This window comes from Drosophila mojavensis, unplaced genomic scaffold, assembly GCF_018153725.1.
Source record: "Drosophila mojavensis isolate 15081-1352.22 unplaced genomic scaffold, ASM1815372v1 contig_36, whole genome shotgun sequence".
Classification (NCBI taxonomy): domain Eukaryota; kingdom Metazoa; phylum Arthropoda; class Insecta; order Diptera; family Drosophilidae; genus Drosophila; species Drosophila mojavensis.
This window is the reverse complement of record NW_025318858.1, coordinates 17,421,540-17,445,214: the sequence shown is the minus strand read 5'-3', so window position 1 is coordinate 17,445,214 and position 23,675 is coordinate 17,421,540. Positions and strand designations below refer to the sequence as shown.

The 23,675-nt window shown below is 40.4% G+C and overlaps 5 protein-coding genes across 9 annotated transcripts; 1 reads left to right on the top strand and 4 right to left on the bottom strand.

Moving 5' to 3' along the window:
- Positions 1-1,708: 1,708 nt before the first annotated feature.
- LOC6577085 lies at positions 1,709-2,263 on the bottom strand. The gene has a single exon (XM_002003021.1). It carries the CDS (start codon positions 2,261-2,263, stop codon positions 1,709-1,711), a length of 555 nt encoding a protein of 184 aa, XP_002003057.1.
- A 10,789-nt stretch (positions 2,264-13,052) lies between these two features.
- Positions 13,053-13,671, bottom strand: LOC26527146. Its single transcript, XM_015165489.3, has 2 exons — positions 13,529-13,671; positions 13,053-13,460 (listed from the first exon to the last, which is right to left on the bottom strand). Exon 2 carries the CDS (start codon positions 13,449-13,451, stop codon positions 13,308-13,310), a length of 144 nt encoding a protein of 47 aa, XP_015020975.1. The 5' UTR covers positions 13,452-13,460; positions 13,529-13,671; the 3' UTR covers positions 13,053-13,307.
- A 3,162-nt stretch (positions 13,672-16,833) lies between these two features.
- LOC26528115 lies at positions 16,834-17,489 on the bottom strand. 5 transcript variants are annotated; one of them, XR_006357222.1, is made up of 3 exons: positions 17,104-17,489; positions 17,013-17,044; positions 16,834-16,918 (listed from the first exon to the last, which is right to left on the bottom strand). XR_006357222.1 is itself a non-coding variant. In XM_032728911.2 (2 exons), the coding sequence occupies exons 1-2, from the start codon at positions 17,391-17,393 to the stop codon at positions 16,864-16,866; spliced, it is 345 nt and encodes a 114-aa protein (XP_032584802.1). In that variant the 5' UTR covers positions 17,394-17,487; the 3' UTR covers positions 16,834-16,863. The 5 variants fall into 5 exon arrangements, 1 of the variants encoding a protein (XP_032584802.1); XR_006357223.1 differs by having other exon boundaries at positions 17,013-17,041; XR_001449439.3 differs by having other exon boundaries at positions 17,019-17,044; positions 17,104-17,487.
- Positions 17,490-17,583: 94 nt separating this feature from the next.
- On the top strand, positions 17,584-19,020 carry LOC116803900. The gene has a single exon (XM_032729040.2). It carries the CDS (start codon positions 17,807-17,809, stop codon positions 18,899-18,901), a length of 1,095 nt encoding a protein of 364 aa, XP_032584931.1. The 5' UTR covers positions 17,584-17,806; the 3' UTR covers positions 18,902-19,020.
- A 2,233-nt stretch (positions 19,021-21,253) lies between these two features.
- Positions 21,254-22,629, bottom strand: LOC6577082. Its single transcript, XM_002003018.2, has 3 exons — positions 21,653-22,629; positions 21,432-21,593; positions 21,254-21,364 (listed from the first exon to the last, which is right to left on the bottom strand). The coding sequence occupies exons 1-3, from the start codon at positions 22,610-22,612 to the stop codon at positions 21,254-21,256; spliced, it is 1,233 nt and encodes a 410-aa protein (XP_002003054.1). The 5' UTR covers positions 22,613-22,629.
- Positions 22,630-23,675: the final 1,046 nt, after the last annotated feature.

Genomic DNA, 23,675 nt, shown 5'->3' with positions numbered 1-23,675 from the left:
GCGCGCGGCTGTTCAATAATTCCCCCAAAAAAGAGAGAAAAAAACTAATAAGCCAGGTGAGCTGGATTAGGAGAAGGAGTAAGAGTAGAAGGAGTAGCAGGCAGCAGTTGGGGGCGTGTGGAGTCCGCGCTCTGATGTTTGCATACAATTTTTGGGCACGAATCTGAAATGACAAAACCCCATTAAGAATTACAGTTGTCTGTGCTCGTAACGCGCTTTGTCCTATTTGTATGTTATTTCAATGCCTTTTAATACCCTGTAAATGTGGAGTGTCGTGTAGTGTGTGTTGAACTGATAGAACCAGCGCTGGGTTGACCATTTTCGGTAGTAGACAATTTTAGATTTACCTTTGATCCATATAAAAGCAAATAAATATAAGTTTAAAATATTTTAAAAATAAATGGAAATTGTATACAAAAATTTATTTAAGAATAAAATAAAATGTATAAAATGTATATTTTAATTATAGTTATTTTTGAATAATATATAAAATAATATTTCTTTTGATACAAAATTTGTATTTATATTTAATTTTAAAAATTTACGAATTTTTTTTTAATTAATAAATTTTTTTATTTTTAAATTTATATATACAAAATTTTAAGAATTTTTTATAGCTTAAATACATTTTAGGTTTTTTTGTATCAACTCTTTAATGTATTTATAATTATTATAGATAGAAAATGTAAACATAGTTAAATAATATAAATATTTTAAATTTAAAATTTAAATTTTTAAACTGAATGCAATTTGTAAGATATTGTTGAAAATATATGTATATCAATGTAATCACACATCTTACTTCTATAATATCTCTGTAAGCCTGAAGTCTTTTAATACAGGGTATTTAAGTGCGGCGACACACTCTCGACTACTGCTTAAATTTGGAGCTGTTTTTAGGAGCTAGTGTGTTTGGCTCTTTCATGGAGTGCGCGTCTAATTGCATTTTAAAATTGCGACACCATAAAATGTGCTTACGGTATAAATAATTATAACGGCATTTGTCGCAACAAACAGCAGAGTCGAACTCCCCAGAGCTCGAGCCAGAGCCGTAGCCGAGTGTCGCAATGATTTTCGTTTGTCAGGATGAGAATGAGGCCGGAGCAGGAGACTGAGGCCGGAGGCAGGGGCAGAGCCAGAGGCACTGACTGCGGCAGCGAATGGAAAGGATGCAGCAGTCAGTTGGCTTTCAGTTGTTGTCGCACCTCTTGGATATTGCATGAGCTTTGTTGCCCCAGCTCCTGCCCCGGCCACGCCCCCGACCCCAACCTCGAGTCGACTTTCATGTTTTGCAATGGAGCCAGCGCCGCGATTAACGTGAGCTGCATATTTCCAGCTAATTTTCTAATTAAAATGGTATTTATGCATTTTTCAGTTTCGAGTCCGTATTAAACCCTTAGCGCAGCAGCAGACAGCAGACAGCGCTAACAATACTTGAAACGAAGCACCTAGATAATGAGACGTAAACTCATAAAACTGTTTGCATATGCAGTGCACGAGAAGTAGATATAAGTCAGGAGTTAAGATCGGCTCTCTGAGCAGACAGTTTAATAAGTCTTTGAGCCAAATTTGATTGGAACAAATAGTCAAATACAGTGTGAAAAAAAAAGTTACAATCTATAATCGTTTTAAATAAAATACATTTTTAGTGTATAGTCAAGGCAAGTTCGTGGAAATTTCGACTGGGGCTGAGTTGACCAGTCGGCGCTTAGGACTCCATATAGAAAATGTTTCGGTGCTTGTCAGCCCAAGCCTGCATCTCCCTCTCGACTCTGATCTCCTGGGCCATTTCAAAGAGACTAGATATCTTCTCCATGCGTTCCGTCTCGATGCCCACAAGGCAGGAGATGAGCACACTTAGCACTATAAGCAGCCAATAATGGATGGTTTCTCGGGTTTCGTTATCTGTATCCACGTAGTTAACGAGCACACCGAGGCAAATTTTCTCCACGTTCGACCAGAAGAAAATGAGAACAACTTCGCCCAGCCACACAGTTACCAGGAGCTCCAGGAAGAATCTGGCCAAGATTGGCAATCTCCTCAATGGACAGGGGATTAGATCGTCCGAGTATATTAGATCCATCATTGACAGGTAAATTATATAGGTAGCCAAAGTTGGTGTCTCCGTATTGTTCTCCTTCGTCTGGTGTATGAAGATTGTGGTGCGAAGGCCCAAATGAAGAATGCACGCAATCACAATGGCGAAGTATCTAGTCTGTAGAATGGGACAAAATGCTATTTGGCGCACACAATCGACCAACATTTTGTGGATTTTAAAATTTAAAATTTTTTGATTATTTAAAAGGATGTAAATAGGTATTATTAAAAACCGAACTGAAGTGACTAACTAAAAAGCAAAGCATTTTTGATTAACGTGCGATGCTCACGAGAAATTGATTATAAATCGATAGCTCCAGGAAACTTAAGTCAATCAGGAATATTCTTATCGAAACTCTTTGATTCTCTCAAAACTCCATATATTGAAAGTATTCTTTTTTGTGATATGAACTCGAAACAATGACAATGCAGTAGCTAAAGGTGCATATCGATAGACAATATAAATACAATCAAATACAACTTAATTCAAATAAGAATATTTTAACTGTTGATAGGGAATCGCATGGATCGAAAAAGTTCAGTTGAACTAGAAATTAGAGGAATACCCAAACTGTGTTTAGTTTTCAGCAATTTATTCTCTTAAATAGTGGGGCATGAGAGCAACCTCATATGACTGTAATTTATAAAAATGTTTATCACAATATGTACGTCTAATGAAAATTTACAGATTTTATATCCAAGTCTATGTTTGTACATGGGAGATAAGTTGAGGTCTCGCATTTGTATGAGCGCATTTTCCTTTAAACTAAAATTTATAAAACAATTATAAGAAAGTTCGTGGTAACTATTTAAAAAGAAAACAGAGTCCAACAGCAAGTTGGTCTTAGAGCAAAGGCCTTATAATAATTTACATATAATCATAGCTTATCTTATAGAAGGGACCAAGCTCGGTTGTCAATCAGCCTAACAATTTGGGCAGCTTATTGGCTTGGCTCGTTGCGTACTCAGCAGGTCGCAGATAAATCTGTTTATCTTTATCAGGCTCTCGATTATCTTATACTTGTGACTCTTGCCACACCTAACTTACCAAATACATACATACATATATCTCAAGCAACGTCTGGTTTAGCTGTGAGCTCTGAGACGCGCCTTGAGGTGGCTGCTGCACAAAGTTTTCCTCTGTTTTTGTGTGGCGACTTTCCGTTGCCAGTTGACGGTTCCAAGCGGTGGATCAGGATGGTGGTGGGGTGAAATGGGACAGTGGATGGCAGTGGATTCGCTTCCACTTGATGTCGCATAAATTTGTGTCTCCTCCGGCTGCTGCAGTCTGCGTAATGCAGGCCGAAGCAATGGCTTATGTCCTGTCTCGTCTGCCATCCTTGCACAGTGACAGCCCAAGCAGCTCTGCGCAGCGCACGCTCAAATTTATTTACATTCTTATTTATTTTGCCACTTTGCAATGATTTTGAGGTCCTGCAGCTGCAGCTCTCCATCAGCCGGCGTCCTCCAGCATTGTCCAGGACATCAACATGCTATGCACTTGGGCTATGCTGAAGGACATTAGAATGAAACAGTTTATGCATTTGATTATTAGCTCAAGTGCTTGAGATTTATGTATATTTGAAAAAGGAGGAAAAGAGCAGAAACTATTTATATATATAAAGAAAGGATTAGAGCTTATAGAATATAGAATTTGATGAACCTTAGTAAATCTGTTTTTCATAAGCTCCAGCCCAATGGCTGGACACTTCCAGCTAACTGGCCTATGAATCGCAGTCTCTATAAAATAATGTCGCTAAAGAACATCCTTGAACATCACGACAATTTGATGAGTGAAAACGTGTGCCGAGGCTGCATTTGTTCGCCTCTCGTTCACATCGAATTATGGCACATTTGAGCAAGTTGTTGCCAAACGTATTGCCTTTAGTAGAATCGGAATTGGAATTGGAAGTGGTACACAATGCCAGAGTCGGATTCAATAAACTGGAGGAGCACATGTTTCACGAACAGGGAGACTGACTCCTGCTGCCGTCTCCCCGCCTCGTCTCGTGCTCCCCAGCTGGGAGACAACATGCGAGCGATTCTCGTATTTTAACGACTTGCAGCTTCAGCGACGTGTGTCCTGTTGGCGGCAGGCGACAGATTTTTCTAATGTCTCCATTCGGAATCCTTTTGGCCATGCAATTAAGCGTGCGCCCATTGGCGTGGGTTAACGGCACAGGATAATTGTTTTTAGCCTGCGCAAATGGCAAATGAAAGAAGAAGTGTCATAAATTCAACGGCAAACACGATACCAAATGAATTATGCCTTATGATTATTAGACAAAGAGGACATCAAGGATGCTGCCATGCAATTATTAACATTTGTGTCTCCACAGGCCACAGGCGCAGTCAGCGCAGGCAGCGCTGCTCGGTTCAGTTTCAGGCCAACATTCGTCGAGGTCGTCTTCGGCCGACCTGACACACATAACACCTTGACAGCGAGGCGGTGGCGCCCGGGAGGGGGGGGAGAGGGTGGCTGAGTGTGAAGAACACATGTGCAATTGCCGCTTGCCTTAATGGGTCATAAATAACCAGGACAACAATGAGGCCGCTGCAACGCGTCCTCCGCAGCAGCTTTTTTCTCTCGTTCTCTTTTTGCCTTTTGCTAGGACACATAAAATTATTGCACGTCGACGTGCAGCCAATCGCTGTGCGTGTGTGAGCGAGTGTGTGTGCGAGTGTGTGTGTGTGACTGCATGTCCTTCGTAATTCATCAACGCGCGGCATGCGCCGTGGCTTAGGGGTGGCAGCGCGCTGTCCTTGCACGCCAGCAGCGCGCGGCTGTCCACAATAGTTTGTGTTGGAAAATTGTGAAAATTTGTGGAAATGTGCAAATGAAAACGAAAATGCGACGGCCGCTTTTTGATTTATTGTCGAATTGAGAAACACACATGAAATGCTGCCAATAAAATGTTTGACTGCGCTCGCCTCCTGCCGCCAGGCAGGCAATAGCAAAAGGATAATGCTTCGCCTCGCGTTTGTTTTTAATTGAAAATAAATCTTGTCAATTTGCGTCGCGACCAGACACAACCCGTCGCTCGTCTCGCCCTCCCTCTCTCTGCATCTCCCTCCCTCTTTACCCAGCTCCTGTCACTACTTTATTTGCTTTGCTGTCTGATTTTTTATTTTGTTGGTTTTTTCTGGTTTTGTTGCTCAAATTGTAAATTACTTCCGCGACCTTTGTGAAGTATCCCTTTTGGATGCGGCCAAAGGTGTTTTGCGCACTTTGTTCAGCATAATGCGAGTCCTTTTTTATGACAGCAGCCGGCAGCAGTGGCAACAAAAACGAAGCACAATAAAATGTGTGTGCAGATCCTTTGGCTATGGTCAAACGGCGTCGAACATCCGCCAGCTTTTCGCCGAGTCCTTTTTGCCCAGCCCAAATCTACATATAAATAAACATTAAAATATTTACCAAGCAACAATAACAAAAAACTCGTGGAATAAAATCATGAAAATGTTTTTGCTAAAAAATTCGAGTCCATTCTCAATATGAAAAACTGCCTCGGCAGACAAATAAAAAACTCGAGTCCTGAGCGTAAATAACTGTTATGTATATCAAAGAGAAATACAAAATATAAAATTATAAATAAAATGCACTTTATTTTATTTTAAATAATTTTTTAAATTAATTAAGTTAATATTAAATATACATAAAAAAGTGTGTTCAAGCTTCGATGTGGATTTGGCCAAATTTAAACTCCATTTGTTGCTCTTCTTCTTGCGCTTTATTTACCTATTTCTTTTTTTCGTTCAATAAAGCAACGGAAACTCGAAAAAATTATGTTTCCTTCTTTCCGTGTTTTGTGAGTCTTCTCTTGCTTTTACTAAAGAATTGTGTTTAATATTATAATGCAGCCATTGTTCACTGTTTTTTGAATGATATAAACCAGTAGAGGTATGTGAATGATAATAAATAATGAAGTAAAAAGGTGGATTAAAATAAGTGCTAAAAATTATTGTACAATACAATATGTCTACTGTGTATACTAGATACATATATATTATTTACAATATGAAAAAAAAAAATTTTGAAATTTGTTGCTGCCGTCGTTTGTGAATTGTCTATACATAATTATATATGATATTGTTTAAAAGGGGCCAACAGCATTTCACTAAAATTCATTTCATTTCGTTATATTTTCTAGCGAATTGATCGAACGTTCTATAATTTAATAACAAGTTAACAATAAACAGTTAGCAAGCTAAATTTATAGCCCTTTAAATAAGCATCATTTCACATGCCGAACCCTTTTGTATTCAATGGAGTCTATGGTATTCTTATACCATATGATAATGATATATTTACTTATCTTCTATTTACGTGTCTTCTACAAGAATATAAATTCTGAAAGAACATAACAAATTTTTGTTCAGAATCGGCTCTTTTATGTCGTTCAATTATTCTGATTTCACATTTCACTATTGTAGCGTGGATACTTTCTCTCTCTAAAATAATCATCACAACTAGAAAGGATCCGATCCATCTATGACCTGAAGATAAGGAGCATTATCCATTTTCCATTCCACCTCCCGACTATCATGTAAGCCGCAAATGTTGCAGAGTTCTGTAAAATCCAGTTTGAAGCCCTTCCTCACTTCTCTTGATGTCTCTTGATATCACTCTACCTCTATCTCTATCATACAGTTCAATCTAATACCTAAGAAAGCAGACTAGTTATAAGATAATTCCTTTGATGATAGCCTGAATTCCCAAATGGCCCAAATGGCCTACTCCAATTCAGAATATGCTCAAGTCTTATCTTCAACTCTTTCCATATATAATCCAAGTACAGTTTTAACCATCATTAAAAAGTCGTTTTGTTCTCCGTTAGAGTTGGGCCAGAAATCAATGTGAGCAATCATTTAAACGATTCCAAAAATTGTCACTTTTGATTTGTTTGCGCTGGATAGGGCAGAAGTTTGAATTTATATCGTTCGGCGATGACTCTGGCTGCTCTGCCAGGCAGATCCTTGCGTATCCTGCCGGCACTTCACCTCGCTCTTTCGCTCCTGCTCCGTTGGGCGTTGCTTGCATTTTCTTTGGCATTTTGTGGCGCAAAATGATTTCATGTGAAGCGGTGATTATTTTCACCTAAAATGCCTGCTCCACCCACCCCACTCCACCCCTCTCAGCCCAGTCGCCTTTGGCCGGAACAGTTGCAACTACAAGCGCCAGGATATTTATGGGCATTGAGCGTGTTCCGCCTCCTTGGGCTCTGGTCGCTCGCGCTCGCACTTTTCACTGTTTCTGGTGTCTTTGGCCGGTCGTTCGTTTCGACTTCGATGGCTCCGTTTGTATTTATGTCTTCGTCTATAAATTCATGTCTTCAGTAGCAGACCGAGCAGACCAGCTACACCCACCCCCTTCCTCCAGCCGTACCCCCGGGCCGTCCCTTTCACTTGCATCTTCATATCAAAGCGCAGATTTATAATTTTCGGCTGCGTCGCCCCAGCGACGGCCAATGCAATGCACAAAATAATAAAAAAAGAAAAGGAAGCAGGAAGAAGCGAAAAGCCACAAGCAAAAGGGAAAGGGCATAGATGAGAAGGACCTTGCACGGCAAACCATACAAGCGGGCCGCCAGCAGCTCCACCTCCACCTCCAGTTTCAGCCTGGCCAAAAACGGGTTCGGGTGCGCTGCGAACTGTCGAAATCCATGAATTATGATTTTTGATTGAAGTTGAGTTATTGCAATTCAATTTATTATAAATGCGGTTGCTACTGCACTCACCCTCCCATACCCTCTCTCTCTCACACACACACTCTCCCTGAGACAGAGGTCTCCCTCTCTGTGTCTCTGTCGTCGCCTGCACAGGACATTGAACTATGAGTTCTTGGCGTGGCCAAATTTCCGTGTATACATGTGTGTGTGTGTGTGTGTGTGTATGAACCGTTTCGACACTTTTGCTAAATTTATTGCCGATTATTTTTACATTTCTTTTTCAATTTGTATGCCAGCGCCTCGGCCCTCATTCTCTTTTAGTTTTTGTTCGTTTCGCTGCAATTATTTTTAACGCTTTTGTTGATTTTCCATTGATTATTTTATGTTAGTTTTGCCAGGGCAAAATATTCGCTATGTGTTCGCCCTGCTCCGTTTCTTCAGTCAACTGATTGAGAAGGTCTCCAAGGGAATAAATCACAAACAAATTTTCAAGTAGAGTAGATAACACTTTTGATTGGTAGATAAAGGCATGCCAAATAATAATTAACTACCTAACATTTCTAGGCAACAAAAACACTGCAGACGAACAGCTCTTTGATTCGAAGAGAACTGCTGATATGTATGTATGTATATGTATATATAAATATGCCTGCTGCAGAGCAGTCGATGCAAATGCAACAGTACTCATCCGAGCTACGAACACTAAACGTCGGCTTCGTTAGATCAAGCCGAACTGCTGAACGAACGAATGAGGAGAGAAAAGGAGTGAGCGAATGAGCGCAATTTCTTTACATAGACTCCACTTATGTATGTATGTGTGTATGTCAATTCGGCTACTGTACGACCCGGCACCTCAGCTAGATCAAGCCGAAGCGCTGAGAAAACGAATGAGCATCTTGAAGAAGAGAGCGAAAGTGTGCAAATGAACGCAACCTCTCTCAATTGCTTAGACTCACAACTTAATTTAGCTCGGCCTTTGCCGCTCTTTAGTTCAAGTGCTCAGCGCGACGTAAGCTGCTGCAATATGTATGTATGTATGCAATGCATACTATGAATGCTATATATATGTATGTATATACATTACATGCCTATAATCATGCCGAGCGCTTCAGTAGTCAATGCTTAATTTTACTTAGTTTATATTAACTCTAAAGTTATACAAAAATGAATTTAATTTGTAGATTTATTATATTTAATATTTTTTAATAAATTACCGAAATAGAAATAAAAACAAAATTTAATCTAATTTTTATATATATACATACATTATATATAATTACAAATAGAATTGACAAAAAAAAATCGCTATAATCTAATATCACTAAAATAAAGTTCATAGAAAGTTTGCAAATTCAAACTTTACATTACTATAAAAGAAAACTCAGAATTAGCAAAATTCGGGAAAATAAATATGAAAATATTGAGCTTGCCGAGAGTTGCCGCAGTAAAAGATTTTCTATCCATCTCCATTCAATATATCATAATGCAGTTCCATTAGCAGCTGCTATTTGTAGACTTGTGCCGGGATCCATTTATAACGCCTGCATATGCATGACGTCGCCTATTGTCGTCTATCGGCCCTGGGCCTGGCATAAATCAGAAGTGGAGCGAGTGGCCGGAACATTTCTCATGCGCACACATGACTTGGCTTGCAATTAAGAGAAATATATTAGTCTCGCAGCTGATTTAATTATTTAACAATGAAGTCCAAGCGCGAATGCCGGGATACCCAACAGGCCACGCCCATAAACAAGCGAAATGGCCAATTCCAGTTACAGTTACAATTACAGTTCGAGTTCGAGCTCCAGCTGCCAGCTCGACCCATCTAAGCGCTTCAGACAACCGCATCACAGTCAGACAAAAGCATCAACTGGGCAAGCCAAAGGGGCTGGGGGTGAGGTGGAAGGGGGTGGGACATAGGAGGCTGGGCTGTGTATAATTGCAGTAGCGCGCATAATTCATATCAAATGACCATTTTAAAATCCTTTTATTTCGTTGCGTCGTCCTGGGGCGCTGCACAGGGGCGGGGCAGCCCACAGCCCACAGCCCACAGCCCCAAAATATTTGAAATAATAATTCTTCGAGATAAATTACCCCAAAAACAGGTGTGTGTGTGCGCCACTCTAAATTGCCCGGCTTCGTGTCCGGGCTTGGGTGTGGGTCCAGGCCTGAGTCTGGGTCCAGGCATGGGTACTGCTGTTGGTCGTAGTTCTGGTTATGGTTATGGTCTTAGTGCTAGCCTCACAGCGCGAGACAATGACACAGAGCCGCCACAACAACAACAGCAGCTACTAAGGCAGGCCATCACTCCTCTAACCAATCCCAGTGCCTGTTCCAGTTCTGCGCCCGGACATCGTTTCCCATTCGAGCTCGTGCGCTGGCAGTCGGTCAGTGGACAGTCGTCGAATGGCTGCAGCGGCAGTGGCAGCGGCAGCAGCAGCGGATGAGCTTAAGTGCTCGCCTTCTGGCTGCTCCTCGCTCCTCCCTCTTCGCTCTGCGTTTGGCATTTAGCATCAGGAAATTATGCTGACGCTGCCAACTGCGGGCCAAGCTGCGTCCATGGCCAGGGCAATCAGCGGCGTCTGCAGATGTGCATGCACATGTCCATGTCCCTCGTATCTGTCTCATATCTGCTGCTGAGTTGCTCTCCCTCTCTCTCTCTCTCTCTCTCTCTGCCGTCTCTCTCTTTCTCTTTCTATCTCTTTCTCTTGCAACGCCCGCTCTAATGAGTTGCCGTGCCTCGCCAGGGCATATGTTGTCCCCCAGTGGGACACTGTGGCTGCCGAGCTGCATTTCTCGCTTGATTGCCAGCCCGCTGGCCCGCCGGCTGCTCTGTCACACATCTGGGTGCAAATTATGGCACATTTCAAATACATAGCGCCCAAATACACTGAGAGAAGATTTATGAAATAAATCACGAAATACTTCATTAAATAATTAATAAAAAATTAAAAAATAAAAATCTTCAATAAGCCTGAATCTAAAGAACAATTTTGCAATTGAATAAATTAAATATGTATTAAAATATTTCATACACTAAATATATAGAGTATATATTTAAAAAAATTTTAATTCACTCAAAAAATAAATAAATAATAAATGCTTATATATATTTGCATATTTTTTATTATTTTTTTTATTATTTAATTTATATACAAATAATTGAATTTATTTCTATAACATTTGTAGTTAACTTTGAATCTAACGTTTCTAAAATATAATATAATAATTTAATATATACATGCCAAACATATTTTTTTTATATTTTTATTTTTTATTTTTATTGTAATACTTAAATAATTTAAGTCATTTTAAATTTAGTTCATAGAAATATATTGGCAATTTCGATGGCCATTTTTATCGTCAAGTGAACAATTAAGTTGAATATCATTTTAATAATGTAATACTTAACTTTTCATCTATTTCATCTGGTAGAATTTCGACAAATTATTCTCAGTGTAATTCGCACTGTAAAATGTGCCGAGCTCTGCAGCGAGAAAGAGAGCGCGATAATCGCATAAAAGTTTACATTTATGAATCTCCGGCTAGGTTCGGATAGGTGCAGAGCTCAACGGCACACACGCACACACACACACACACACACATGTGACCGCATGCAGCGAGTGTGGCAGTCACAAACACCTCGGCCGTAAAACATTTGGCTGACGGCAGCACACAAAGACTGACGGACCAAAGGAAGGACGGACAGCTGTTTGCGGATAGAGAAGGCTTGGCTCTGGGTGGCAGCAGCTCGGACTAGGCGCAAATGCAACAGCAAGTGAGAGCGGGACATAGAAAGAGAGAGATGGAGATAGAGAGAGTCAGTAGATGCAGATAGAATGAGGGGGAAATGAGGCGGAATCTGGCAGGGACGAAAACAAAAAGGCGCGAAAATCCATTCGCACATAAAATGCGCCGCAGTGTGCATTATTTTAATGTCACTGATAAATCATTTTTATGTCGGTGCTAAATCAAAAGATGGACGAGCAAATGCCGTATTTCAAGCGTAGCAGCACGGGCATGACTCTGCTCCTGGAGCATGGTGTATGACACACACACACACACACACATATGCAACTGCAAGTGGTGCAAGGTGCGCTGGTCGCTGGGGTCGGGTCGAGTCGGGCCGAGTCGGGTTGGCGTTGCATTCGTCCATTAAAATGCGCTCCGGTGTCCAAAACACAAGCACAAAGGTGTGCTCAGAGCTCTGTTGCCTGCCAGCCCACCTGCCCGAGCCACGCTTATTTATTATTAACACAAAAAAGACCCCCAGGACGAATTGCAGTTGCGAGTGAGCGAACCAGCAAGCCAGTGCACAGCCTCCGGGCCTAGGGCCCTACTGCGCCCTCTCTCTCACCTCTGCCCCCCTCCCCCCACACCATTTGGTACGCGCAAGTGCGCTGAGTGGCTCATAATTCGTCGTCGTCGCTTCTCCACTGCAGAAATTCATCTGTTTGTGGTTCAAACACGTGCCGTGCCAGAAATAATGTGCGCCAGAATCAGCAACGACTAATGGGGCTACATAGCGCGCACTGCCCAGCCCTCCCCTCCCACTTTTTGGGGCTCAACTGCACACAAAAATGCTTTTCTTTTAACCTATGTGCTGCTGGAGTATATATATAGATCAGCTAATAGGTAAATGCATATTGCAATAGTTAACGGAAAGTGAGAGCTAAAGTAGGCACGATTGCCCCCAAATGTATGCTATGGAAAATGAGTTACTGCGGCGCTTGGATGGCTAAGAGATTCATGATAAAATATATACTCTGATGTAAAAAGTAAAAAAAAATTAGTACTCCATATGCAGTAGATGCAATTTTTAAATAGAAACTTTTAATATTTTTATTTTTATTGACTTGTTAATGGGGTTTATAAATTGGGAGGCAACTCTTGGAGTTTGGGAGATTTTCTAGACTCAGATGGCTATAACATATATATGAAAATTATATAGACAATTTAAAACGACTTACAATCATGAAAGAGTTACTTAGTTTAATTTATGTATAAATAATTAAAAATTAAATAATTTTAAAATAATTTAAAATATGTATAAATAATCTCAACTCTAAAAAATTTAATAGAATTGACTAATAATTATATATTTTACTATATTATATATATTTTACAAAATTAAGTTATGCAATTTAACTATGTTTTTTCTGTTGATTTCAAATTTGGTATTTCAAAGAAATTAATTTCTTTTTTTCTATATTTAGAATATAAAAAGTTTATTGTGTATTTAAATGCGTAAAAAAGAGTATATTATCGAAGCAAACGATATAATTGTATGGTCTCTATCAATATATTTTTTAATTACTCATTCACTTGTTTTGTTTATTTAAAGATTGTGTACATACATTACATAGTTGTTCGTTCGATACATTCTACTACCTCTTGAGAACCTTCAAAACGCGCAAATAATGTGTAAAACTTGAAAATTTATGGAAAGTTAATGCGCTCTTCAATTTAATTTGCTGCTTCAATTCAAATGGTCAGTGCTGGTCATTATTTGTTGTGGGTCCTAGTTTGGGTTGCTTGTCATCAGGAAGAGGAGAGCTTGCGCAGCAGGAAGGGAGTTATCCTTATGGCGGCACAGAGCACGGCAAACACTATGAAGCTGGCCCGAACTTCGTCCTTGGCGCGCATCTCGACCTGCGCCGGCTCGATTTGCTTAACGCGCATCATGGCTCAATGCTTCGAGGAGTAGAGATTGAGTAGATATATTCGATTTTTGCTATATATAGAGATGTGCCTGTGCTCACCTATTTACTTGAAACGCTTATCGCGATTTGGTTTAATTGAAATTTGGAAGTTTTCTTTTCGTTATTCGATTCTCAACAAACTGGCTCACATTTATATGCTTAGACAACATTTGACAAAACAGTCAAGGATAGCAAAGCTATGTGCTCAGATTTGGTAGAACTTAAGCTGACTTATAAAATACTTGTTTCATTATGGGAAATGAAAATATATATTTCCAATATTTACAATATGCCATAAACTGTTTGGTGTGGACTCTTTATAAATATGCTTGACTCGCCGAATTCCGATTCTGGTTTAGGGTCACAGGTAATGAGGGCTGATATTCTTCATAAGATATATTTCTCTTACTATCAGATCAAGAGAGCACGACTGTACGGTATCCTGGCGTGGCTGTAATCATACATTTTCAGAAATCAAATATAATCTTAAATCAAGTTTTCAATAGATTCAAAGCATATTGACTAAAATAATAAATGGGTGGGTTTCTTTACAATACAGATCTCAACTCTCTTAGCTTAGTCACAGTCTAACTAATATACAGAAATCACATTTCCATATATAAATGCAAGACAACTCTATCATTACAATCATAATTCCAGCAGGGAAAATCAAGTGCTTAAGGCCTTGGACTAGTTGAATTGAACTGAGGAAACTAACGAGCTGACCCACTCACAGGTGATGCAATTATGTTTGTGGTTCTTTCAAAAGCTGCGTTTAACTTCCACTTAAGTGTAATTTCGATAAACAACAGCCACAACAACAACAACAATAACAGCTACAACAACACCGAGTGCTTGGGCCTTAAGCTGCTGAAGGCTGACAAGGGGAATATAAATCAAATAAACAAACCTCATTAACATATTATCAGCATCAAATTGTGACACGGCCCGTCATTTTGGGTTCAAGTGAGAAATCTGTCACGAGGTATTAAATCGCTGAAGGCAGTCGACAAAGCCGCAAGACCAAGTCGATTTGACTTCTTCCAGCTGGTTAAGGTGGAGGCGCTAATGGAGATGGGATTCCCGGTATCCGGGACGAGCACACTCACACACACACACACACACGCACACCCCAGGATAATTATGCGTGTAAACAAGCGTGATGATAGTACGCTGACGTATGACGGCTCAAGGGTTGTGATTTAAATGGCAAAGCACCTTTCCTGAGCTGATGAAATGCCCAACTACTGCTCAACAAATTGCCGAAAATTCCTAAAGACGTTCGCGCCCTTCCGCCGTCAACAGCAGCAGCAGCAGCAGCAGCCGCTTGTTTTCCGGCTGATTTATTCGTGTTGTGTTTACGTGTGTGTGTGTGTGTTTGTGTTTGTGTGAGTTGGCAACAATTAGAAAAGTTACCGCAGGATGTGCGCACAACACACAGCAGCTCGCAGGAGCTCAGCCTGAGTCTGAGTCCTTGGTCTGCCTTCTCTGTTCTGGGCCGTTGCGCTGTGCGTTTTAATTTGACGAAAGACTGATGACATCTCATTAATATTCATTGCCGCTGCAAGGCGCTGGGATTTGTGGCCATATATCCTGTTTATGCCCGACTTTATTCATGGCGCCGCCAAATAGTTGCTCTAACCTCAGGCTGCTGCTGAAGGACCTTACTGCTCGGGCTGCTCCTGCGTGGGAGTCTTCAAGAGTTTTGATTCTAATGAACTGTTAAATACCTTTGACTTGACTGTGCAAGTGGAGGTGGACTAGAGCAGCGATTGGGTTGTCTACAAGTGAACCTAAGTAACTCTCAAGGATTTCCCTTTCGATTAGACTAGAGTATGGCAGGCAAACTAATAGCAACTTTAGTGGCCAACATAACTGCCGCCTTAGCCACTTAGCCACATCATCGTCATCTCGGCTGAGACATGCGAATGCCCATATATTTAGCATATTTAAAATCTAACCGTAATCCACTTTTGTTTAGCAGTTTATGGTCCGGCCCGCAATGCCCATAAGTATTTCAAATTAACGACGCCACTTCAAAATAATTATGAAGCACATGACGCCAGGCGAGGACAATGGGATGCTGAAGCCAACGATGCCGAAGATGCTGAGGATGCTGAAAAGCCGGAGCATTTAGCTCAGGCAGCAAACGGTGTGTGTACTTACCGCTGGCACTTTTAAGATGCTGCCGTGACATATTTATGAAGTTCAATTATCATAAAATGCAAATGAAATCGTCATGCCCGAAAACGTCAACGTAGACCCCATCCTGACCTCTGCCCGCCCCTGTGACCCGCTTCCGTAAGCCCAAGCAGCACACGCTGCAACCCCAAGGCGCAATAAAACAAAACAAGCCTAAGAGAGGCCAGGTAATGCTCCCTTCCTCTCCCCCTCCCCCCGCATGGGCCCAGGGGCTGAGACATGGCCAAAATTAAGCAATTTACTTGCGATATCCGCCAGCCACGCATACCGCATCCCGCATCCCGCACACCCCCCGAGCCAGCTGCTCCAACTGGGCGCGAGACATCCACAAAGACGCAGACGTCAGCCAGCGCTCCGTCTGTCTGTGTCTGTCCGTGTCTGAGTGTGTTTTGGGTGTGGTGAATTTTATCTGTCGACTGGCGCTATTAAAAGAAATTACGCTCAAAACTAAATTGCGGGCCAGCACAAAAGGTGCAACAGTGGAGAGCGGGGAGCCGGCTGCCGCCCCCCGCCCATTGAAATGAGAAACGATTATGTTGGGGGCCTGAGCCAGGCGAAGCATAAAGAAGCGCCGAAGAACAACAGAAGAGAACTTTTTAACTTGTTTGCGTGTTGCTATTTACAAGTCCTGTGGGACCTGGCGGAAAAGCGGGGCCGGAGTTGGGCTCGAATACGGTCACACAGGTAGCGCCAATGCCGCATTGCTGATGTTTGCGTTTTTCTTTTGCATTGTTTTTGCTTATTTTCTGTTCAGTTTCGGCATTTGGCGTTCGTCTCGTCTCTCACTTGTCGCCTTTGTTTTGGTTTCTCAGCTTGGCGTTAGTTTTTCGCGGGACATCTGCTCGAGCTGGAGTGAGTGAGGGAGAGAGAGAGAAAGGGACAGAGAGAGAGAGAGAGGGAGTAGGAGTATCGCTGCCCATATTATGGTAATTTAGTAGCGCAATTTTGCGGAAATTGATGCTGGACGAGCTCAAGGCTCGAGGCTCGATGGGTGGAGGTCATGCTGCTGGCCAGCATCTCTCCCTGCCCTGACTAATGTTTGTCTTTTTAATATGCATTTAAATGAAAACAAATTCAACAAATGAGAAAACCCTTTCTTTCATGTAAATACACAGAAAGACATTACGCATACGCCATGTCAATCTAGTAGGAATATACAAATATATAGAAAAAATATTGTTTTATTATTGCATTTAAATACAGTTCAATGGTTTAATGGACAGCAAATGCGATGAAGAACACAAAAATCTATATAAAAAAAAAAAATAAATAAATAAATAAAATAAAAATTATAAAAATCTTCGTAAATTAGGGAGGATGCAAATCGTGTCCTCTCTCTTACTCTTACTTCAAAGGCTTCTGATAAAGTACCTGCTATTGGGCTCTCTTTACACACATAGACTTATAAAGAATATTGAAATAAACATGCATACCCGTACTCTGCTCTCACTACGAGCAGCAAGTCTTCTAACACCGTTACAGACAGTTGTATGGCCAAGCTCCAAATACTTTGCACAGTTTGCTCTGAGTCTCGTAGCGCAGTGCATATTCCGTTATACAGATGGACGTAGAAGAAGACGGTCTGTTGAACCAGCTTCAGCAAGAGAGTTGTTGTCACCAAAACTAATGTGTCAAGAGGCAGAAAGAGGAGATCTCGCAATTGGGCCAAGACTATATTAACGGTTCTGCTGAACAATGAATTTAGTTTGTATAATGCAGACATTTTTTCTTAATTTTATTCTTTTCTTTTTTTTTTTTTTTTTTTTGTATGAATTTATTTTTTACCAAATATTTGTCGCCTACTATGATGAACTGTATAAACATAAAGACATAAAAATGTTATTTAAAAATTTCGTCATTTCATTTGTAATTTGTTTATTTATCGAAGCTCTTAAATATAAATAAAACAAATAATATTATTGTGTACAAATCATTTAAATTTATTTTATTATTTTCTTGTAGTTTTTGAGGTTTATCTGTAATTTATATCCAAACTGTCGCTGTCTAAGCAGTCTGGCAACATTTAATCGATTTGTTATCGAGCATCGATAGTCTACGATTTCAATATCGATGCTTTTCATTTAAGTGTTTTGAAAGTTCAACCGCTGTCAGTCAATTTTAATTTTCCCCATCAAAATGGCATCGAATAAAAATTATAGGCGAAATAAATCAATGAAAATGGAGGGAAAATCACAATGCATCAACTGGAGGACTATAAACTCGCATCATGAACAGAATAAGAGGATTAGGGACAAACTCGACACAAGAAGCAGGAGAAGAGAATCATTCCAACGACACCGACTGGAGGAGCTCTCGCTGCATCTGATGCAGCCTCGGATGCCAGATCTGCCCTATGTACGAAGGAGGAGCAGGCAGACAGAGCCTCAGCCCGTTGAGCTGGAAGATGGCGAGCTGTCTGACGAAGATGTTGAGATGCTGCCCATCTGCCGCTTCCATCTGGCAAACAACTGCACTCTGAGCAGCGGCTGCCGCCTCAGGCATTCGGGAGGCACTGATATGGGCAACTACGTCATGTTTGAGCCCGTTAAATTGCCGCTGCTGCCAATGCCGGGCATGTACGGCACATGTATGGAGGGGCTGTCGCCCGTGGCAGGCTGGATGCACGAGACGGAGCGGGAGAGCTCCTTTGATAGAAGTCTGAATAACTTTCGGCAGCTCATGCTGCAGTCTGGGCATAAAGTGGGCGGCCATTTGGCCAAGTGTGGAGACAACGAACAGTCTCTGACGGAGTTGAACGATTTGGATACAGATCCCTACTACACGCATCCCGAGCAGGCTGATGAACGTTCACCTCCGCGATCCCCGATGAACAGCTCAAGCCCGTACTACGATGACCTGTTACGGTGGCGTGGGCGCAATATGCTGGATTGGCAATCGAGCAGCAGCAGCAGGAGAAGCAGCATCAGTAGCAGCAGCTCGTCCGATTACTCCTCCACAACGAATTCGATGAGCTCCTCATCGCCCACGACACTGTGCTCAGACAATCCACTCAAACGCAAGCTGTACCGTAGGCAAAAGTGCCGCAGGTGGAACACTTACTTATCCTCGGACAGCGATTCGTCCAGCTATAGATCCAGCACACCCTCCTCTGAGCAGAGCTATTCCTCCTTGGACTTGAACATGGATAGCATCAATTCAAATTACCCGAACTCAATGAGAAGAATTAAAACAGATGCCGGACCTCCGTCGAAGAGTCGAAAAACTCTCTAAAGAAATAATTTATATGAATTAACAGCACATTTATTATTGGTTTTTGAAACTCCAGGAAAGTCCTTTGGAAATATTTTCATTCATTGAAAGTTGAGCAACCAACTTTAATATTTTGCCATAGCTTCATAAATATTTTTTTGATTAATTTAGTATTTTTTTTTTTTTTTTTTTAATTACACAAATTTATTTATTTATTTATTTTTTTTTCAACTAAGAATACTTTTAAATATGTACTGTATGTTACGTATATTAAATACGTACGTATTATACGTATTATTTTCTTACTAATAAATATAAATATAAAAAAAATTAATTTTTGGAATACTCTTAATGTTAATATTTTGTAAGCTTATATACATAAACTAGAATATTTGTGTAATATAAGAAATATCGAATAATAAATCTTCAATTACTTAAAGTCGATTCATATAGTTTTAAATCTATTTAACTAACTTAGTTACAGGTATTTATATATATGTATGTATACAATTACAGTGTAGTACCTGTAGGACTTGGGATTGATAAGTGTTCTTCCATCTTAAAACTCACATTGTCTTAGCACCCTTGTTAGCTAGAATCCGTATACAAGTAGTTAGTCGTAAGCCCTTCCTGGGCGTAACCACAAAATGTGCATTTCCCGGCAGTCACACACTGATTGCAATAAGTGTGCGTGCGTGCGTGCGTGCGAGCGTGTGTGTGTGTGTGTGTGTCTGGGTGTGGCTTCTGCTAATATCCTTGTTAATATTATTAAACATTATTTATGGATTTGTTTAATTTGTATTTAGTAACGCTTCGCATGCCAGCACCTTCCTGCCTTAGCCAGCAGCTGCCTCTACCGTTGCCTCTACCGTTGCGCAGAACTTAAGATCCCTGCCTGTGGTCGACTGCCTGGCGACTGGTGTTGCCTGCTGCAGTGCCGCCAGCTGGGCCAGCTGTCCGCATATCCTTGCCTTGGCGTCGCTGCTGTTGTTTGTTTAGCCCGCCATTGGTGCTTACTGTCGCGCCTTTGCCGTTGTCCTGGTGGAACAATTACATGGTTTTGCCTAATGAATTTATCTGCTCATCAGCATCTCCAGCTCTCTGTGTGCGTGAATCCTTGCCAGCTGTGGGTGGAGAGGGTAGCCAGAGTACATTTTATGTAGATTTCCTAACACAAATTATGTTCATTTGCCCGGCGTTGCATGTTCCTATCCCAGTAGCAGCAGCAGCAGCAGACACAGAGCTGCCTCCAAACTGAGTGAGAACTTTATGAAAAACCCGTTCTATGTTGACTTCATACTCATAGTAGCTGCAATATACATACATGTACAATATACATACATATACAGTATACATGTACACATCCCTGTCTGTTTGTATGTGTTAGTAGCCAGATGTTTCCGCTGAAAATTAGTGGTCATAAGTTTTAGAGATGGTAATGTATTAAAGATTATGGAAACTAGGCTTAATACCTATTAAAATATTTCACATCAAATTCGATAAATTATTAAGTAAAAATATATATTTTAAAATGTACTTAAATTTATGCACTGCACATATTTTTCAAGATTATAATATATTTACATTTATAACAAGATATAGAAATATATATACAAGTATATAAGTATAAAAAAACACATATTTAATTATATTTTTTTATTATTAATTTTCTATTAAATATATATAAATTTGTAAGTAAAATAAGAAATTAAATACCAATATTTTTAACAAAGTTAATTATTAAATTATATATTTTATATTTAAATATTGATTTCTATAAATGGATATCAAATTGTAATTGAAAAATAAATTTTCTTTTTTATTGTTAATAATTTTAAATATTTCTTTATGCATTTGAACATTTATATTATTTTCATTTATATTATTTATTATATTGAACCTATTTTTTATTTTATTTAGTATTTTTATTTATTTATTCTTAAATGAAAATTTTTATTTTTTTTTATCATTATTTACTTATTATTTTACTAATTTTTATTATTTTATGTAAGTTTTATATTTACTTATATTTTATTTATTATTATTTATTTATCTTTTTTTTTTTTTTTTTTTTTTTTTTGTTTTGGGAACGTGACACGCATTTTATTATTGTTCCCAGAGTTCCAGTTCTAGCAGAGACAACAAACCAAATTTGAGTTTGATTGGGGAACAATTTTATTAGAAACTTAATCGTGATTTGTGGGCAGCTTTGTTGCTTGGGCAACGAATTAATTTATAGATTAAGTTTGCATATGCAAATAATGAAAATGAGTTCGCATTTGGGCGAACCGAATTGGAACAGCCACATATAATATATACTTAAATACATAGATAGTTAAGCTAAAGTATTTTATTTATATATATTCTTCTATATTATTCATCATCGTCGTTGCTGTCGAAACGTTCGTTGGTCATTAAAATAGCATCGTCTAGGTAATGGTATATAACAATCAGAGCTATAATCAGAATTTGAAGCAGTAGCAGCTGCAAGCGAAGGTCATATGAAGAATAAAATATTTATATTATACGAGTAGCTAATTTCCATATTTACCAGAATGAAATTGGCCAAATTAAAGCGCCAAAATGACAAGAATCTGAAGCGAAAGGAATTGTGAAGAATATCGCGCATATTCTTGACAGTGCGACGCATGGGCTTGGCCACGGCAGTGCTCTGAGCCAGTCTTTCGCTGAGACACGTCCAGAAACGAAGGCGCTAAAAGTATATATGTATATATTAGGAGTAAATACTATGGGCATCAGTCCAATACACACCTGTTGCTCCAGCAGCGTTTGGGCCAGCAGCAAGCAGGCATAGTCGCAGCCAATGCAGGCGTAGATGCAGGCATTGCCCGCATAGAAGACGCGCTGCTGGCGATCGTTGAAGAGGATGTGCCAGGTGCTGCTGTAGTAGACATAGCTGTAGATGCCAAAGAGCAGGCAATTGCCATTGAAGCCCAGGAGTAGCAGCAGCGAGTGCTGCATGCACTCGAAGAAGTCGCTGAAGTGCTTGGCCAGCAGCTGCAGCTGCTCGCACTGGCTCAGCAGATTGTCCACGTGGGTGGGCGCTGCGGCTGGATCTGGGGCAGTGCTGCCACCGGCCACCAGCTGCAGCTCGGTGCGCACCTGGCTCAGGGACAGCAGCTCATCCACATCTGTTTGCAGCTGAGACAAGCGCTCACGCGTTAGCCAGGCGAAGATGTTGTAGAAGCGCAGGGCGCCAGCGAGCACCAGATGGGGGAGGAAGAGCGCGGTTCCTATCATAATGTCCTTGAGGGGCGGCAGTTTGAAGTCCATTTCGTAGCCAATGTACAGGCCAAAGCTGAGCAGCACAACGAACGTGGCGCCGAGCAGGGCATAGGCAATCAGTTCCTTCACAACACAGCGACGGCCGGGGGCGTTCGTCATGGGCAACGACACGGTCAACTCGTTGGCCACGCCCACAGCACGCACAGAGGCGAAGACGGCGTAGCTGAACACCTTGACACTGAGCAGCAGCTGCAGGCGCGTCAATCCGGACAGAAACGGGGAGACATCGAGCAACGTCTTCAGCATCGCGGAGTTCTGAAAATGCTGAGCGAAGCAGGCGGCATAGATGCAGGCCAGCACGAAGACATTGACCGCACCTGGGAGCGATATGCGATAGCGCTGCTGCTTGGAATCGAACCAGTGCATCTGGTAGCCCGTGAGCAGGAGTAGCACATTGGCGGATCGCAGCACGCGCAGATTATTCATGCTACGGCAGCTCAGTGTAACCGAACCGGAGCAGAGAGAACTTTTGACTGACTTCGGTGTGGCTCATGACACAATTTCAGGTCTTATCTCTGCAGCCAACTGTGACAAATATCCCAAAATATTCAAATACAACAATGGAACACAAGTCAAGCGTCAAGCCCCGCTCAAGCTCAATCATCATGAGCTTCTCTATGGATTGCTGTAGTGGGAATCTATTTTGGAGTGCTTACAAGTATGCATGTGTGTATATTTATAAATACGAAATATCATCATGATCAGGCACTGGGTACTGGTACTGGGAAAAATTAGATTTTAAATACTAAAGCTTTTTACAAAGTCAGTGAAAATGTTATTCTAATTAGCATGCCTGAATAGGCATACAAATATTTAACTAGCTGATGGCTATAACTTTGCTTGCTTTCACTCTATATTTTTGTCAGTATGATTTTGTACTATTTATGACGCTTCATTCCAAAAATAAGTTTTGCTTTTGTTTTAAAAGACATTAACTAGCAAAAATAGATGTGGTATCTATCAAAATTAATCGGAAGCTGAGTTCTAAATATGATATGGAGTAATCGCTGATACACATTATAATAATGGTAAATTAATTGAGAAATTTTTGTAGAAGAAAAAATCAAACCTACGAATAATATTTTGTAAGAATTCAAATATTCGATATAATTGATCTATAAAGAATGCGAGTTAAATGAAAATTAAATACAAATTTTGCTGCAATTATAATTTATTGTTATTATTATTATATACTTAACATTTTTATTTCAATTAAATTAACTTTTTAGAATAAATTTGTTTTCCTACTTAATGACAAACACAAACTGTACCAGATATGCTAGAAAAATCTTAGACAGGGCAAATAGATATGATGCGCTGCTGATGATTACTTAAGTGAAGAGCTAAGTAGCTATACAGGCGGCGACTTGAATGAGAATTACGTATAAAATGCCATTGTTTGGCCGTGGAGTCAACAGGTTAAGCGAATACACTAAGAAAAGTCATAAAGTTTCGGCAAAAAACAAAGAATCAACGGCAGCTCAGAAGA

Coding starts and splice junctions, on each gene's coding strand:
- LOC6577085 (XM_002003021.1), bottom strand. CDS start 2,263: ATGTTGGTCGATTGTGTGCGCCAAATAGCATTTTGTCCCATTCTACAG.
- LOC26527146 (XM_015165489.3), bottom strand. CDS start 13,451: ATGATGCGCGTTAAGCAAATCGAGCCGGCGCAGGTCGAGATGCGCGCC.
- LOC26528115 (XM_032728911.2), bottom strand. CDS start 17,393: ATGTCTGCATTATACAAACTAAATTCATTGTTCAGCAGAACCGTTAAT. Junction 16,919..17,103: donor GTAGTGAGAGCAGAGTACGG/GTATGCATGTTT, acceptor TTTTTTATATAG/ATTTTTGTGTTCTTCATCGC.
- LOC116803900 (XM_032729040.2), top strand. CDS start 17,807: ATGGCATCGAATAAAAATTATAGGCGAAATAAATCAATGAAAATGGAG.
- LOC6577082 (XM_002003018.2), bottom strand. CDS start 22,612: ATGAATAATCTGCGCGTGCTGCGATCCGCCAATGTGCTACTCCTGCTC. Junction 21,594..21,652: donor AAACGCTGCTGGAGCAACAG/GTGTGTATTGGA, acceptor ATATACTTTTAG/CGCCTTCGTTTCTGGACGTG. Junction 21,365..21,431: donor ATTTGGCCAATTTCATTCTG/GTAAATATGGAA, acceptor CTTCGCTTGCAG/CTGCTACTGCTTCAAATTCT.